Source organism: Nicotiana tomentosiformis, chromosome 8 (assembly GCF_000390325.3).
Source record: "Nicotiana tomentosiformis chromosome 8, ASM39032v3, whole genome shotgun sequence".
Classification (NCBI taxonomy): Eukaryota; Viridiplantae; Streptophyta; class Magnoliopsida; order Solanales; family Solanaceae; genus Nicotiana; species Nicotiana tomentosiformis.
The window spans coordinates 74,689,464-74,709,110 of record NC_090819.1 but is presented as its reverse complement, the minus strand read 5'-3'; the positions used below and the strand labels follow the sequence as shown (position 1 = coordinate 74,709,110).

Genomic DNA, 19,647 nt, shown 5'->3' with positions numbered 1-19,647 from the left:
GGGCTGATTTTCATGACACTGTGAGCCCAAGAGTCTGGAGATATTGATGACTGAGTGAGGTCGAGGGCCTGTTTGTGAGTGATATTTATGGGATCAGGCTGCACGCCTTAGCAGGCTTTATTGATTCATGCCATGATTCGCTGGCTTATTATAGCGACTGGGCTACATCTGCCCCTCCGGAGTTTGCACACCCACAATAAGTGCAGTTGCTATTGATTCATGATAGGATTGGGCTGCACGCCGCAACATAATTTGTAAGCGTTTGGGCTAGATCTGCCATGTATTGTGCTGAATGACTTAGTGTGTTGAATGATTGAGTGTGATGAGTGGGAGTGTGAGACTGTGAGATTTAGTACTCTAAGAGTGTGAGTACATGAGTTCATCAATGTGATGCATTGCATTTGACATGAATACCTGACATACAAGAATAGAGATGCATTTCCTCATGCTACCCTATTTTTGTGACATTCATGGTTTCCCGTGCACAATGACATGTAGGTATAGAGAAGTACTTTCCTTATGCTATCTGATAATGAAAAACCTTATTTATTGTTGAAAGGTTTTGCAGAAAAATCATAGTTTTTCTAACTTAATCATACTTTGGTGTTTTCGATGAAAGATTTGGGTTTTACTGTTATACCTCAGAATCATGACTATTTTCATAACTGTGAATGAGCTGAGCATCATATCTTTGAGTTATTTCCTTTACCACTTTTATTATATTGTTATGGACTATTATTGGCTATTGGTGTTGGACTCCAACCTTTGTCCCAACTCGTCACTACTTTCAACCTAAGGTTAGGTTTGTTACTTATTGAGTACATGTAGTCGGTTGTACTCATACTACACTTCTGCATCTTGCGTGCAGATTTTTTATGTTGATGTTGCTGTGTGTGGTGGGATCTGGCATTAGAGACGTACTTGTGTTCCAGTTATTGTTGCCTTTTGTTCTTGGTAGCTTTAGAATTATTAATCTTAGAAGCTCATGATTTGTACTACCAGTCCTTGGGAATTCTTTGTATAAAAGTACAGTGGTATTATCATTACTTCTCTTAATGAATCTCATTGGAATTGGTTTATTGTTAATTGGCTTACCTAGCGGGTTGGGGTTAGGTGCCATCACGATCAGTTGGATTTTGGGTAGTGACATTAACGTACTATGCCCAGTCAACAATCCAACATATAAAGAAGATATGGAAATAAATCAGGTAAAAACCAAGGAAAATTGCAAGTAAAGATTAAATGCAATAACCAAATGAAACATTGGCTTGTCTTTCCTCGGAGATACCATAACCGAACCAAACTACTTATCATCTTTTTTGAAAGTCCACATCAACCAAAAACCCGCCGGTTTCTCACAATATGTGTACACCATCAAGAAGGAACATGAGATGGTGACCCTAGGGGGATGGATCCATATCCACACGCTGCACAGATAACTCACATGCTAACAATATCAACTTCACCGACAACTCACAAGCTAATAATATCAATATCTCTGATCCATACAGACAACTCACATATTGCATAGACAACTCACATGCCAATATCACAATCCGCCCAACGTGGTCACAGGCCATCACAATCCGCCGGGTATGGTCAGAGGCTCATTATCACAATCAGTCCAGTGTAGTTACGAGTTTAATATCATAATTCACCCAGTGTGGTCACAGGCTACCAGTCTAATCCATATATCACAGATAAATCAGATATACAAGAATACATGAACATGATAAATGAACATCAAATTTCATACTCCTGAACTAGTATAAGTGACATGCTAAGGTGTATGTAGGTACATATCATAGCTCAAATCAGGCAAATACATCACGAAAGTAGCAATTTTAAGGTGCAATTATGAGATTTAACCTTTATGTAACCTCAAACATGGCTCAAATATCTCACAACAAGGGTAACAATATAAGAACTATCATACCATGAAGCTTAGCAATAAATCCATGGCATATCCTAGCCAAAACACTACCCCGAGCATCACAAATACCATGATGCTCATATATGGGCTCAACCCCACACATGTGCGCTACCCAGAACGCATAGCTATCACAAATAACTCAGGCAACTAGTATCTCAACCAAGTTTAGGTATGATACTTACCTCCTGGCACGTGATGCTTTGGGGTAAACGTTATATACTTGATTTTGGTTATATTTCATGAATCTATATTCATTTGTAGTAATTGGATAGTGAATTTGAAAGAGAAAATTGGGGGGGGGGGGGGGTCTAAAGTTACATAGAGTAAAAATTTGAGTTTTGAACATCGTTTCGGAGTCGGATTTGAGTGAAACTAGTGTGGTTGGACTCATAATCGAATGGGTTATAGGATTTGGTAAGTTTGGTTGAGTTCTGAGGTGCGGGCATAGGTTTGAAGTTTTGGTTGACTTTGGGGCTTTTGATTAAAAATTCGATCTTTATCAATAATGTTTATTTCCTTAGGCATTATTTGATGTATTTGAGTTGGCTTTGGCTAGTTTCGAGTCGTTCGTAGGTCGCACGGGATGGAATTTATGGAGTATCGTTTATCTTGATCGATAATGAATTTTGCTTGTTCGAGGTAAGTAACACTTCTAATCTGGTGTTGAGGGTATGAACCCCAGAATATACGTGATATGTGCTTGGTGTTGAGGTGATGCACATGCTAGGTGATGGGCGCGTGGGCTTGCACCGTGTGAATTATGGCTCGATTGTTTTTGTGGTACTGTGTTGCTACCTAATGTTGTTTTTATCTATGAGATTTCTATATGTTAGAGTAATTGAGCTATGATCCATGTTAAAAATCATGTTTAGGCTATATGCTTATTATGTTGGGACCCACTGAGGTAAAATCTACTATTGAGTAATTTGCTTAAATTACAGTTACATACTCAGTCATACTCATTCATTTTCATATCGTATCTCAGTCTCTGTTTCTATTTATTGATACATCATATCATCATTTTTGGGCTGATTTTCATGACACTGTGAGCCCAAGAGTCTGGAGATATTGATGACTGAGTGAGGTCGAGGGCCTGTTTGTGAGTGATATTTATGGGATCAGGCTGCACGCCTTAGCAGGCTTTATTGATTCATGCCATGATTCGCTGGCTTATTATAACGACTGGGCTACATCTGCCCCTCCGGAGTCTGCACACCCATAATAAGTGCAGTTGCTATTGATTCATGATAGGATTGGGCTGCACGCCGCAACATAATTTGTAAGCGTTTGGGCTAGATCTGCCATGTATTGTGCTGAATGACTTAGTGTGTTGAATGATTGAGTGTGATGAGTGGGAGTGTGAGACTGTGAGATTTAGTACTCTAAGAGTGTGAGTACATGAGTTCATCAATGTGATGCATTGCATTTGACATGAATACCTGACATACAAGAATAGAGATGCATTTCCTCATGCTACCCTATTTTTGTGACATTCATGGTTTCCCGTGCACAATGACATGTAGGTATAGAGAAGTACTTTCCTTATGCTATCTGATAATGAAAAACCTTATTTATTGTTGAAAGGTTTTGCGAAAAATCACAGTTTTTCTAACTTAATCATACTTTGGTGTTTTCGATGAAAGATTTGGGTTTTACTGTTATACCTCAGAATCATGACTATTTTCATAACTGTGAATGAGCTGAGCATCATATCTTTGAGTTATTTCCTTTACCACTTTTATTATATTGTTATGGACTATTATTGGCTATTGGTGTTGGACTCTAACCTTTGTCCCAACTCGTCACTACTTTCAACCTAAGGTTAGGTTTGTTACTTATTGAGTACATGTAGTCGGTTGTACTCATACTACACTTCTGCATCTTGCGTGCAGATTTTTTATGTTGATGTTGCTGTGTGTGGTGGGATCTGGCATTAGAGACGTACTTGTGTTCCAGTTATTGTTGCCTTTTGTTCTTGGTAGCTTTAGAATTATTAATCTTAGAAGCTCATGATTTGTACTACCAGTCCTTGGGAATTCTTTGTATAAAAGTACAGTGGTATTATCATTACTTCTCTTAATGAATCTCATTGGAATTGGTTTATTGTTAATTGGCTTACCTAGCGGGTTGGGGTTAGGTGCCATTACGACCAGTTGGATTTTGGGTCGTGACATTAACGTACTATGCCCAGTCAACAATCCAACATATAAAGAAGATATGGAAATAAATCAGGTAAAAACCAAGGAAAATTGCAAGTAAAGATTAAATGCAATAACCAAATGAAACATTGGCTTGTCTTTCCTCGGAGATACCATAACCGAACCAAACTACTTATCATCTTTTTTGAAAGTCCACATCAACCAAAAACCCGCCGGTTTCTCACAATATGTGTACACCATCAAGAAGGAACATGAGATGGTGACCCTAGGGGGATGGATCCATATCCACACGCTGCACAGATAACTCACATGCTAACAATATCAACTTCACCGACAACTCACAAGCTAATAATATCAATATCTCTGATCCATACAGACAACTCACATATTGCATAGACAACTCACATGCCAATATCACAATCCGCCCAACGTGGTCACAGGCCATCACAATCCGCCGGGTATGGTCAGAGGCTCATTATCACAATCAGTCCAGTGTAGTTACGAGTTTAATATCATAATTCACCCAGTGTGGTCACAGGCTACCAGTCTAATCCATATATCACAGATAAATCAGATATACAAGAATACATGAACATGATAAATGAACATCAAATTTCATACTCCTGAACTAGTATAAGTGACATGCTAAGGTGTATGTAGGTACATATCATAGCTCAAATCAGGCAAATACATCACGAAAGTAGCAATTTTAAGGTGCAATTATGAGATTTAACCTTTATGTAACCTCAAACATGGCTCAAATATCTCACAACAAGGGTAACAATATAAGAACTATCATACCATGAAGCTTAGCAATAAATCCATGGCATATCCTAGCCAAAACACTACCCCGACCATCACAAATACCATGATGCTCGTATATGGGCTCAACCCCACACATGTGCGCTACCCAGAATGCATAGCTATCACAAATAACTCAGGCAACTAGTATCTCAACCAAGTTTAGGTATGATACTTACCTCCTGGCTCGTGATGCTTTGGGGTAAACGTTATATACTTGATTTTGGTTATATTTCATGAATCTATATTCATTTGTAGTAATTGGATAGTGAATTTGAAAGAGAAAATTGGGGGGGGGGGGTCCAAAGTTACATAGAGTAAAAATTTGAGTTTTGAACATCGTTTCGGAGTCGGATTTGAGTGAAATTAGTGTGGTTGGACTCATAATCGAATGGGTTATAGGATTTGGTAAGTTTGGTTGAGTTCTGAGGTGCGGGCATAGGTTTGACGTTTTGGTTGACTTTGGGGCTTTTGATTAAAAATTCGATCTTTATCAATAATGTTTATTTTCTTAGGCATTATTTGATGTATTTGAGTTGGCTTTGGCTAGTTTCGAGTCGTTCGTAGGTTGCACGGGATGGAATTTATGGAGTATCGTTTGTCTTGATCGATAATGAATTTTGCTTGTTCGAGGTAAGTAACACTTCTAATTTGGTGTTGAGGGTATGAACCCCAGAATATACGTGATATGTGCTTGGTGTTGAGGTGATGCACATGCTAGGTGACGGGCGCGCGGGCTTGCACCGTGTGAATTATGGCTCGATTGTTTTTGTGGTACTGTGTTGGTACCTAATGTTGTTTTTATCTATGAGATTTCTATATGTTAGAGTAATTGAGCTATGATCCATGTTAAAAACCATGTTTAGGCTATATGCTTATTATGTTGGGACCCACTGAGGTAAAATCTACTATTGAGTAATTTGCTTAAATTGAAGTTACATACTCAGTCATACTCATTCATTTTCATATCATATCTCAGTCTCTGTTTCTATTTATTGATACATCATATCATCATTTTTGGGCTGATTTTCATGACACTGTGAGCCCAAGAGTCTGGAGATATTGATGACTGAGTGAGGTCGAGGGCCTGTTTGTGAGTGATATTTATGGGATCAGGCTGCACGCCTTAGCAGGCTTAATTGATTCATGCCATGATTCGCTGGCTTATTATAACGACTGGGCTACATCTGCCCCTCCGGAGTCTGCACACCCACAATAAGTGCAGTTGCTATTGATTCATGATAGGATTGGGCTGCACGCCGCAACATAATTTGTAAGCGTTTGGGCTAGATCTGCCATGTATTGTGCTGAATGACTTAGTGTGTTGAATGATTGAGTGTGATGAGTGGGAGTGTGAGACTGTGAGATTTAGTACTCTAAGAGTGTGAGTACATGAGTTCATCAATGTGATGCATTGTATTTGACATGAATACCTGACATACAAGAATAGAGATGCATTTCCTCATGCTACCCTATTTTTGTGACATTCATGGTTTCCCGTGCACAATGACATGTAGGTATAGAGAAGTACTTTCCTTATGCTATCTGATAATGAAAAACCTTATTTATTGTTGAAAGGTTTTGCAGAAAAATCACAGTTTTTCTAACTTAATCATACTTTGGTGTTTTCGATGAAAGATTTGGGTTTTACTGTTATACCTCAGAATCATGACTATTTTCATAACTGTGAATGAGCTGAGCATCATATCTTTGAGTTATTTCCTTTACCACTTTTATTATATTGTTATGGACTATTATTGGCTATTGGTGTTGGACTCCGACCTTTATCCCAACTCGTCACTACTTTCAACCTAAGGTTAGGTTTGTTACTTATTGAGTACATGTAGTCGGTTGTACTCATACTACACTTCTGCATCTTGCGTGCAGATTTTTTATGTTGATGTTGCTGTGTGTGGTGGGGTCTGGCATTAGAGACGTACTTGTGTTCCAGTTATTGTTGCCTTTTGTTCTTGGTAGCTTTAGAATTATTAATCTTAGAAGTTTATGATTTGTACTACCAGTCCTTGGGAATTCTTTGTATAAATGTACAGTGGTATTATCATTACTTCTCTTAATGAATCTCATTGGAATTGGTTTATTGTTAATTGGCTTACCTAGCGGGTTGGGGTTAGGTGCCATCACGACCAGTTGGATTTTGGGTCGTGACATTAACGTACTATGCCCAATCAACAATCCAACATATAAAGAAGATATGGAAATAAATCAGGTAAAAACCAAGGAAAATTTCAAGTAAAGATTAAATGCAATAACCAAATGAAACATTGACTTGTCTTTCCTCGGAGATACCATAACCGAACCAAACTACTTATCATTTTTTTTGAAAGTCCACATCAACCAAAAACCCGCCGGTTTCTCACAATATGTGTACACCATCAAGAAGGAACATGAGATGGTGACCCTAGGGGAATGGATCCATATCCACACGCTGCACAGATAACTCACATGCTAACAATATCAACTTCACCGACAACTCACAAGCTAATAATATCAATATCTCTGATCCATACAGACAACTCACATATTGCATAGACAACTCACATGCCAATATCACAATCCGCCCAACGTGGTCACAGGCCATCACAATCCGCCGGGTATGGTCAGAGGCTCATTATCACAATCAGTCCAGTGTAGTTACGAGTTTAATATCATAATTCACCCAGTGTGGTCACATGCTACCAGTCTAATCCATATATCACAGATAAATCAGATATACAAGAATACATGAACATGATAAATGAACATCAAATTTCATACTCCTGAACTAGTATAAGTGACATGCTAAGGTGTATGTAGGTGCATATCATAGCTCAAATCAGGCAAATACATCACGAAAGTAGCAATTTTAAGGTGCAATTATGAGATTTAACCTTTATGTAACCTCAAACATGGCTCAAATATCTCACAACAAGGGTAACAATATAAGAACTATCACACCATGAAGCTTAGCAATAAATCCATGGCATATCCTAGCCAAAACACTACCCCGAGCATCACAAATACCATGATGCTCGTATATGGGCTCAACCCCACACATGTGCGCTACCCAGAACGCATAGCTATCACAAATAACTCAGGCAACTAGTATCTCAACCAAGTTTAGGTATGATACTTACCTCCTGGCTCGTGATGCTTTGGAGAAGGTGAATTTATTCAGGAGCAGCTTCGTACAACACACTCCAAGTAGAAGAGTTATGCTGATAGGAAGGCTCGTGATGTGGCATATATAGTGGGTGAGAAAGGTCTTTTCAAAGTTTCTCGCATGAAGGGTGTGACGAGGTTTGAGAAGAAGAGCAAGTTGAGCCCTATTTATATTGGTCCTTTTGAGGTTGTAACGACTTGGCCAAATGTTTTGAGTATTTTAGTTATGTTCCCCTATTTATTGTCTTCTCTATATTATATTATGGTTATGTAACTTGCCGGGGTGATTGGTTTTGGTTTTGGATAAGTTTCAGAGTGAAATGAGACACTTAGTCCCAAATTTGGAAGCTTAAGTTGAAAGAGTTGACCGGAGTTTGACTTTTATGTAGACGACTTTTAAATAGAGTTTTGACTGTTCCAATAGCAATATATGGTGATTTTTGACTTAAGAGCTTGTCCAGATATTGATTTGCAGGTCCGTAGGTTATTTTGGCTTGAATTGGCGAAAGTTAGAAAGTTAAAATTTTATAAGGTTGAGAAGTTTACCCGGGAGTTGACCTTATTAATATCGGGTCCAGATTTTTGTCGCAAAAGTTGGAATAGGACCGTTGTGTCATTATGTTAAAAATTTGAGGTCAATTGGAGTTGGTTTGGTACGTTTCGACATTAATTTTAGAAGTTAGAAGTTCATAAGTGTATTAGGCTTTAATCGATATGCAATTCGTGGTTTATTATTGTTTAATGTGATTTGAGGCTTCGAGCGAGTTCGTATCGTGTTTTAGAACTTGTTGGTATGTTCAGACAGGGCCCTGGGGCTCCATGCGTGTTTCAGATTGTGTTCGAACCATTTGTTCTTGAAATATGGCTGCTGGTTTTTCTATTCTGGTTTCCTTCTATGCGTTCGCGAAGGTTCTCACACGATCGCTTAGAGTCCTTAGGGATTGATGGAGTTTTACTTTTTGCGTTCACAAAGTTAGGGATGCGATCGCGAAGGTTGACGAGATGTTTCATCGTGAACACGTGCGTGGGACTGTGTTCGCGTATAAGGAAGGAGAGACTAAGGTGAGGCACGCAATCGCGTAGATTAGGAAAGCTGTTATCCGCGTTCGCAACTATGTTCACGCGATCGTGAAGGAGATTTTGTGAGCAGGGAGAATTTGCTCTCCGCGATTGCGCGTGTGCTTTTGTGATCGCGAAACGAAATAACTGGGCAGCAGTAAGTTATTTCAAAATCAAGGGTTTTGTTTCCTTTTTCATCTTTTGAGGTAAAGATCTCAGTTTTGGGAGATATTTGAAGAGATTTTCAAAGATTTGATTAGGGTAAGTGATTCTAACTCTGATTTGATTATTTTGCACGAACCCATCATTGTTTTTACCATTTAATTAGTGTTTTGGGTTAAACAAATTGGGGAAATTTGTGAAAACTTCATAAGCTATATTTTGAGGATTTGAAAGGCGATTTGAGTTCGGATTTAAATAATTTTAGTATGGTTGGACTCCTTATGGAATGGATGTTTGGATTTTGTAATTTTTGTCTTGCTCCGAGATGGGAGCCCGGGGTTCACCTTTTGTTTTTCTTTAAAAATTACAACCTTATGGTTCAGAATAGTTTCCTATGGTTTGTATTTATGGTATAAAGTTATTTGTGCTGGATTCGAGCCGTTCGAAGTTGGATATTCGCTGAAAGGGCTTACTAGCTGGTTTAGTTAGCTTTCTTTGAGGTAAGTGTCTTGCCTAACATTTCATAGGGGAATTACCCCTTATGATTGGTGTTTTCTTTTTGCTAATTGTGCAATGTGAAGGCTGTGTACGCAAGATGACGAGTCGGTACACGGTCTAAATGTGGTAATTGACCGGTTAAAGTTATGTAGCTTCTTTTCATGTGTTTAATTGAATTGTCATAACATGTTATCTTCATCATCGTTAATCTATCCTTACATGATGTACTTGACATTTTAAATACTTGTCTCATCTATTACATGTTATTTTCCCTTATATGCTTAGTTGAAGTTACTGTTTTCTCATTGCCTTATTAAATATTTAACTGTTAGTTACCTTACCTAAAGTTGTTATTTCTATAAATATCTTATTGTTGAGTTTGGTGTTGAAGTTGTGAAAGTTGTGATTACATTTAGGCAAAGTTGTAAATTGTAGAAATACCATTCTTGTTGAGTTATTCACATTCAGTTGCTATAGTTGAGACTCTTCTACATATTGTTGTTGATCCATGGGCTATTTATTGTAGAAACACTATTATTGTTGACTTCTTTGGCAAGTTCTGATATTAGGCACTTGAGGTGCCATTTGTGATATGTTGTGATATTGATACACATGCGATGGTATAAGGATATGGGTTGATACATATATGGTGAGATAAGATGGGCTTGATACGCGTGTTGCTAGAGGGGAAATCCTTGAAGCCTCATGGTGTGATAAGGTGGGCTAAAATGCGGGTAGCTATTTAGGAAAATTATTTTCAAAAAACTACATGTAAGACTCCCACGGTGGTATAAGGAAAGATTGTGATTTTAATTGTGAAATGAGACTACGAGGCGGTACCTAGGTATTGATTCATATTTCTCACTTTCATTAAATCACTTGTGTTTGGTCTGCATCGTTTCCTTGACATTCTTATTTTGTGCTTCTTCCATGATGTCTTTATTGCCTTAATTTCAGTGTAGCTATTCTTGTTGTATTTCTTCATTGTATCATTTCCATTGTTTCCATTATTATACTATACCATACTTGTTCAGTTTTCTTTGTTTATTTTAGTAGGTGTCTTGACCGAACCTCGTCACTACTTTACCGAGGTTAGGCTTGATACTTACTGGGTACCGTTGTAGTGTACTTATACTACTCTTTGGCACATCCTTTTGTAAAGATTCAAGTACTTCATACCAGCCTAGGCATTCGTGAGTTACGCTTGGATCAGAGACTTCAAGGTATACCTGCCGACATTCGCAGGCCACAGAGTCACCCTATATCTAGTTTCTATTTTATTTTCTTCTTATAGCTACTGTTGTATAGGGATGTTTTAGTATACTCATGTAGATCTTATGACTCGGTCTCACCACATTTTGGGTGTTATATTTAGTTATATAGTGGAGTACTTTTTAGGATAGATGCTGGTTTAAAAGGGAATTTTATTATTAGTTCCCTTAATTCTTCATGTATGTTAGTCTGACACTAGATGCCATCACGACATCCTATAGAGGGAGATTGGGCTCGTGATGAGTTGGTCTCAGAGCTCTAGGTTCATAGGTGTTACGAGTCATAAGTAGGTTTAGTAGAGTCTCGCGCAACGGTACAAAGACGTCTGTACTTTCTTCGAGACGCTATGGAACTGTTAGGAAACTTAACTTCTTTGATTCCTTATTTTGCGAATTTGTTGACTTTCAAATTCTGAATCATTATCTTTCTATTCACTCACAAATGGTGAGGACACGCACTGCTGGGTCCGACGATCAGACACCAACACCCTCTGCTAGAGCCGCAAGAGGCAGCGGTTGAGGCAGAGGCCGATGAGGGGTAGGTAGTGCAGCCAGAGCACCTGCGCGACCTACGACAAGGGATCCACCGGTAACTCTAGTTGAGGGGAAAGCACTTGAGGCACCTATTGCCACCCCTGCATATCAAGAGACCTTTGAACAGTTCTTGAGCAGGTACTCTAGCTTAGGCGGGGTTAACTCCACTTACACCAGCCACATCTCAGGCTGGGGGAGGAGCTTAGACTCCCGCGGCCCGTACCCTAGTGGGTCCATGTTGACCAGGTCATAGAGCTTATACCAATGCAACCAATTGTCCTAGTTCATCCGGATGTTGGGCTAGCAGCATCTGAGGAGGAGTAGCATAGACTTGAGAGGTACAAGAAGTACCATCCTCGTACTTTTAGCAGCCTAGCTATAGATGATGCACATTGTTTTCTTGAGAAGTGCCATAGTATTCTCTGTACCATAGGTATTGTGGAGACAAGTGAGGTTACTTTTACTATATTCCAGCTATCAGGACCAGTGAACCAGTGGTGGCGGGCTTATGAGGAGGGTAGCCCAGCCGGTGCAGCTTCACTCACATGGGCTTAGTTTTCAGAGATGTTCTTGAGAGAGTTTGTTCCCAGAGCCTTTGGGATGCATTGCGCGTGGAGTTTAAGCAGCTACACCAGAGTACTATGACCGTGTCAAAGTACACTGTTAGATTCAGTAAGGTTTCCAGATATGCACCTACCTTGGTTTCCACTGCTAGAGAGCGAGTCTGTCGATTTATCGAGGGGCTGAACTATGGTATTAGATTCAGCATGGCTCGAGAGTTAGAGATAGATATCCCATATTAGTAGGTGATATAGATTGCACGGAAATTAGAAGGTATGTGGGGCCAAGAGAGAGATGACAAGGAGGCCAAGAGACCTCGAGATCCTAGCGGATATAATGGTGCTCGTGCCCCAGTTGTAGCCCATCATGGTAGAGGCTATGTGATCCGTCAAGTTCATTTAGAACTGCCAGATTCTAGTGCTACTCCGACTACTCCCACGTCTTAGGTTTCCCATTATGCACTGCTACTATCTAGCTCACCTCCTGCACAGGGTGCTTTCAGCAGTCAGTCCAGCCGACCAGGCCTGAACTAGTTTCAGCAATTGGATCCTCTGAGAGATTATTTTGAGTGTGGTGATCCTCGTCATATGGTGAGGGGATGCCCCAGACTCAGGAGGGATGCACCTCTGCCTATTACTCAGGCTCCACGTGCTCCACAAGGTCCCCATACTTCTCAAATCGTGGTTACCGCTCTAGTTGCCATTCCACCTGCACCGTCAGTTGAGGGCAGAGGTCAGGCAGGTAGAGGTCGCCTTGGAGGGGGAGGCCATGCCAGATGTTATGATTTTTCGAGTAGGACGGAGGCAGTTGCATCAGACATAGTTATCACAGGTATTGTTCCGATTTGTCAAAGAGATGCATCAGTCTTATTTCATCAGGTTCCACTTATTCATATGTATCAGCTTACTTTGCTTTTGTATTTGGGTAAATATCATGCTTCATTAAGTTCTCCTATTTATGTGTACATGCCTATAGGAGATTCTATTGTTGTTGACCGGGTGTATTGGTCGTGTTTAGTTGTTATTGGTTGTTTTGAGACAAGAGTTGATCTATTGTTGCTCAGTATGGTAGACTTTTATGTTATCTCGGGCATGGACTGGTTGTTGCCCTATCAGACCATTCTTTATTTTCACTCTAAGATGGTGACATTGGTTATGACAGGTTTACCGTGGTTGGAGTGGAGGGATACTTTGGATTATGTTCGTACCAGGGTTGTCCCTCCTCAAGGCACAACTGATTGTTGAGAAGGAGTGTGATGCATATATATCCTTTGTGCGAGTTGTCAGTGATGATACTCTTACCATTGAGTCAATTTCGGTAGTGAGAGACTATCCAGATGCATTTCCGGCAGATCTTCAAGGCATGTCGCCCGATAAAGATATTGATTTTGGTATTGACTTGTTACTGGTCACTCAACCCATTTCTATTCCACCATATCATATGGCCCTGGTGGAGTTGAAGGAGTTAAAGGAGAAGTTGCAATAGTTAATTGATAAGCATTTCATTCGGCCTAGTGGGTCGCCTTAGGTTACCCTGGTTTTGTTTGTGAACAAAAATGATGGTTCTATGACCATGTTTATTGACTATCGGTAGTTGAACAAGGTTATAGTGAAGAACAGAAATCCATTGCCATGCATTGATCACTTATTTGATCAACTACAGGGTGCCAGAGTGTTCTCAAAGATTGATTTATGGTCAAGCTATCATCATCTAAAGATTCGGGTTCTAGATATTCTGATGACTGCTTTTATGACTTGGTATAGTCACTACTAGTTCCTTGTGATGTCATTTGGGATGACCAACACTCCAGCAACATTCATGCACCTGATTAACATTGTATTCCAACCCTATCTTGATTCATTTTTCATTATGTTTATTGACGACATCTTAGTGTACTCCCGCAGTCTGGAAGATCATGAGCAACATTTGAGGATTGTGCTCTAGAACTTGAGAGAAAAGAAGTTGTTTGCGAAATTCTCAAAGTGTGAATTCTGTCTTGATTTGGTGGCATTTTTGGGTCATGTGGTGTCTAGTGAGGGGATAAAGGTAGATCCGAAGAAGATTGAAGCAGTGCAGAGTTGGCCAAGACTATCATCAGCTACTGAGATCCAAAATTTCTTGGTTTGGCCGGCTGTTACCATCATTGCGTAGAGGGTTTCGCATCTATTACTACACTAATGACCAGATTGACACAGTTGGGTGCTCCTTTTAGATGGACCAATGGGTGTGAGGAGAGCTTTCAAAATCTCAAGACTACTTTGACTACAACCCCAGTATTGTTGTTGCCTACGGGTTTGGGGTCTTACACTGTGTATTGTATTGATGAAAGACGGTAGGGTAATTGCCTATGCGTCTAGACAGCTGAAGGTTCATGAGGATAATTATCCTGTCCACCACTTGGAATTAGAAGCTATTATTCATGCCTTGAAGATTTAGCGGAACTACTTGTGCAGTGTCCCTTGTAAGTTCTATATAGACTACTGGAGCCTACATCATCTGCTCAAACAGAAAGATCAAAACTTGCGGCAACAGAGATAGTTAGAGTTGCTTAAGGAATATGATATCACTTGTATATATCATTCCGGAAAGGCCAAAGTGGTGGCCTATGCCTTGAGTCAAAAGGCGGAGAGTTTGGGTAGTTTAGCATATCTACAAGAAATGGAGAGGCATTAACATTGAATGTTCAGGCCTTGTCAAATCGATTTGTTAGATTAGATGTCAAATCGGTTTGTTTAGGCCTTGTCAAATCGAGTTGCTTGGTCTTCTTTATATGATCGCATTAGAGGGCGTGAGTATGATGACCCCTATTTTCTTGTCCTTAAGGACACGGTACATCACAACGATGCCAAGGAGGTTTCTATCAGAGATGATGGTATGTTGCAGATGCAGGTCCAATTATGTGTGCCCAATGTGGATGGGTTACGTGAGTTGATTCTTCAGAAGGCCCATAGTTTTAGATACTCCATTCATTTGGGTGCCGCTAAGATATATAGGATTTGAGGTAGCACTATTGGTGGAGAAGAATGAAGAAGGCTATAAAGAAGTATTTAGCTCGGCGACTAAATTTTTAGTAGGTGAAGTATGAGCACCAGAGGCCATGTGGAATACTTCATAGATTTGACATTCCTGAATGGAAACGGGAGCAAGTTTCCATGGACTTTGTTGTTAGGCTCCCACAAAATGAAATTTAACGCTTTATGGTTGATTGTTCATAGGTTGACCAAGTTGTCTAATTTCATTCCGGTGGTGACTAGCTATTATTTAGAGTAGCTGGCAAAGGTCTATATTTGCGAGATTGTCCGACTTCATGGCATGCTGGTATCCATCATATCTGACTGAGGTATACAGTTTACACCAAGCTTCTGGAGAGCCGTACAACGTGAGTTAGGAACACGGGTTGAGTTGAGTGCAACATTCCACCCACAGACGGATGAACAGTCCGAGCACACCATTCAAATATCGGAGGATATGCTTCGTACCTGTGTTATGGAGTTTAGGGATTCTTGGGATCCGTTCCTGTTGCTTGCAGAGTTTGCCCACAACAACAACTAATAATGGACTATTCAGACAACTCCTTATAAGGCCCTACATGGGAGACAATGTCATTTCCCAGTTGGTTGGTTTAAGCCAGGAGAGGCGATGTTATTATGCACAAATTTGGTTCGAGATGCCTTGGAGAAAGTTAAGTTGATATAGGACCGGCTTCGTACAACCCAATATAGACTGAAGGGTTATGTGGATCGGAAGGTTCGTGATGTCGCATTCATGGTTGGAGAGCAGGTCTTGCTGCGGGTTTCACCCATGAAGGGTGTTATGAGGTTTAGGAAGTAAGGAAAGTTGAGCTCTAGGTATATTGGACCTTTTAAGATTCATAAGAGGATTGGTGAGGTGTCTTACAATCATACATTGGCACTTAGTCTATCTACAGTTCATTCAGTATTCCATGTTTCTATGCTCCGAAAGTATAACGTTGATCCGTCCCAGGTGTTAGATTTTATCTTAGTCCAATTGGACAAGGATTTGTCTTATGTTGAGGAACCGGTGTCTATCTTGGACAGGCAGGTTCGAAAGTTGAGGTCAAAGAGCATTGCTTCAGTAAAGGTTCAACGGAGAGGTCAACCAGTCGAGGAGGCAACTTGGGGGACCAAGTATGATATGCGTAGACGTTATCCTTATATTTTCACCATTTCAATAAGTCTCTATACTCGTTCGAGGAAGAACATTTGTTTTAAGAGGGGGAGGATGTAATGACTCGGTTGGTCATTTTGAGAATTTTAGCACCTTCCCCTATTTATTATCTTCTCTATGTTATATTATGGCTATGTGACTTGCTGGGGCGGTTGGTTTTGGTTTCGGGTGAGTTCCAGAGTGATATGGGACACTTAGTCCCAAAGTTGGAAGCTTAATATGAAAGAGTTTATCGGAGTTTGACTTTTGTGTGCACGACTCCGAAATGGAGTCTTGGCAATTTTGATGGCTCCGTATGGGGATTTTGGACTTAGGAGTGTGTCCAGATATTGATTTGGAGGCCCGTATGAATGTTTCAGCTTGAATTGGTGAAAGTTAGAAAGTTGAAGGGTTGGAAGGCTGTGAACTTTGACCGGGAGTTGACCTTATTGATATCGGGTCCGGATTTTGGTCCTGGAAGTTGAAACAGGTCTGTTGTGTCATTGTGTGCAAACTTTGAGTCAATTGGGGTTGGTTTGGTAGGTTTCGGCATTAGTTTTAGAAGTTAGAAGTTCATAAGTTTATTTGGATTTAATCAATGCGCGATTCATGGTTTTAGTGATGTTCTATGTGATTTTAGTCTTCAAGCGAGTTCATATCATGTTTTACAACTTGTTGGTATGTTCGGATAGGGTCTCGGAGGCTCCGGGTGTGTTTCGAATTGAGTTCGGACAATTTGTTCTTGAAATAGGTTTTTCTGTTTTGGTTTCCTTTTATGCGTTCGCAAAGGTTTTCCTGCGATCGAGTAGAATCCTTAGAGACTGATGGAGTTTTACTCTTCACGTTAACGAGTCAGGGATGCGATTGCGATGTTTGAAGAGCTTGTGCAACGCGGACGCATACATGGGAATGCGTTCACGTATAAGAAAGGAGAAAAGAGCCGAGGAACGCGTTGTTCTTCGCCTTCGCATGGCATGGAACATGATTGACGTAGCTTAGGAAGGTTGTTCTCTGCGTTTGTGACTGAGTTCAAGCGATCGCGAAGTAGGTTTTATGAGCAGTGAGAATTTGTTCTCTGTGATCGCGAGTGTGTTTTCGCGATCGTGAAAGGCAATAACTGGGTAGCATTATATTATTTCAAAATCGAGGGTTTTGTTCCACTTTTCATCTTTTGAGCTAGAGACCTCGATTTTGGGTGATATTTGAAGAGAGTTTCAAGGAGTTGAGTGGGGTAAGTGATTCTAACTCGGTTTTTATTGCTTTAGATGAACCCATCATTAGTTTTAATATTTAATTAATATTTTTACCATATTTTGAGGATTTGAAAGGAGATTTGAGGTCAGATTTAAATAATTTTAGTATGGTTGGACTCGTTATGGAATGGGTGTTCAGATAATGTAAGTTTGGTCAGGTTCAGAGATGTGAACTCAGAGGTGACGTTTGGTTTTTTTTAAAGATTGTAAATTTATTGTCCGGAATATTTAGCTATGGTTTGTATTTATGGTATAAAGTCTTTATGGCTAGATTCAAGTCGTTCGGAGTTGGATATTCACAGAAACGTCTTACTAACAGATTGAGTTAGCATGTTTTGTGGTAAGTGTATTGCCTCACTTTGCGTAGGGGAATTACCCCTTAGGACTGGTGTTGTTTTTTTGTTAATTATGGTATGTGAAGGTCGTGTCCGCAAGATGATGAGTGGGTACAACGACAGTGGACTATGAAGATATGTTAAGAGTTAGACTGTTGATGGTATGTTTTATGGATAGGTTACTATTTAATTTTGGAAGGTTATTTACCTATTTCGGGATGATTGGAAATAATTTGGTGGGCCATTGTAGGCCTGATGAGAATGTATATTCTACTTCGGATTGGGTTTGCTCATACTTGCTCATTATATACTATGGATGTGTCATCGGGTGAAATGGATGTTATTCGTGTCCTGATTTGTTTCATGAGCTTCTCTCTTATGATACGATGGGTTGAGAGATTGTTTGACTATTCACACACAAGATGTGTTTCTATTTAGGAATTATAGCGTGATTTGAGTGAGATGGCTCCTATGGTGTTAGGTTGCTTGTCTCACCTTAATGTGCTTTACCTGTCTATGGTTATAGTCATGCACTTCTTGTTCTTGCTGTTGTTACACATGTGGTTGTTGATTATGGGCATCATGGCTCGATGGGTTCCACGTGGATTGGTGTATTGGATCAGCTTACGCGCCGCAACAGAGTTATGTTAGGATGTAATCCTTTTCGCTTAATTTGTGTGTTTTGTTTCTCCCTTGTGGGATGGAATCATAGCATTGTGCCTTGGGGTTGTATATTTTGTTATTCTTCCATATTTCGTTATATTCGAGTTAATGCTCGTTGGATGCACGGATTGCGTATGTGGTTTTACTTCGCATTTGGCATGGCTTATCAGGCGAGCAGCTTGTACTCGGTGAGATGAAGTTATTGGACTGGGAATTAGTGCAAATCAGATAAGGATAAGGTATGGTTGGAAGGATAATGTCATTAGTCGGCTTTGAATATTGTTATGGCTCTTGTCGGGCGAGTGCCCCATTACTTGTTGAATTGATGGGTGGTTACCAGTTTCTACCTATTTCTTCCATCATGGTAGTGTTTCGAGAGCTGGAACAAAGTTTTATTTGATATAAGGTAAGGTGCCGACACAAATATTTTAATGAGCAGCTATCGCGATATTAATATGTTATTATGGGTACATGAGTTATGTGGCACATCGTGTGGTTATATCTTGGAAATATGGTTACGGCTTGATGTAGCTTGTTGAGACCTGTATGGTGTTCGTATGCATGAATCGCATCTTACAAAGCATTTCGGGTGTTAGAAGTTTGTTCCAACGTCTATGGGCTAAGGTTTAAGAAAGGAGCTTTAGTCGATATTATGATAATGGACTTATATGGATTGTGATGATGTGGGATCACCCATGAGTATGGGCATTATGAATTTATACTGTAAATGGATAACTTTATAGTGACTCTTAGCACGTTCGAGGACGAATATATATTTAAGTGGGGAGAATGTAACAACTTGACCAGTCGTTTTGACTTTTACCCTTACATTCTATGATTTGAGACTTCGAGAAGCTTCATATAATGTATTATTACTTGCATGTAGGGTTGGTTTTGATTTCCGAGTCACTTTGAAAGCTTTAATGACTTGACCAAGGTTTGACTTTTGAGTAAACGACCTCGAAATCAAGATTTGATGGCTTTAATTGGTCTGTATGGTGATTTTGAGCTTGGGCATATGTTCGGATTTAAATTTGGATATGGTAGAAGGTTTCAACTCTATTTGTCAAAAGTTGGAAATTTGAACAATTA

General features: G+C 39.8%; 1 protein-coding gene across 1 annotated transcript; it reads left to right on the top strand.

Annotated features, from left to right (window-relative positions):
• The first annotated feature begins 12,121 nt into the window (after nucleotides 1-12,121).
• On the top strand, nucleotides 12,122-13,622 carry LOC138897683 (uncharacterized). Its single transcript, XM_070183686.1, has 2 exons — nucleotides 12,122-12,298; nucleotides 13,299-13,622. The coding sequence occupies exons 1-2, from the start codon at nucleotides 12,122-12,124 to the stop codon at nucleotides 13,620-13,622; spliced, it is 501 nt and encodes a 166-aa protein (XP_070039787.1).
• The last annotated feature ends 6,025 nt before the right edge of the window (nucleotides 13,623-19,647 follow it).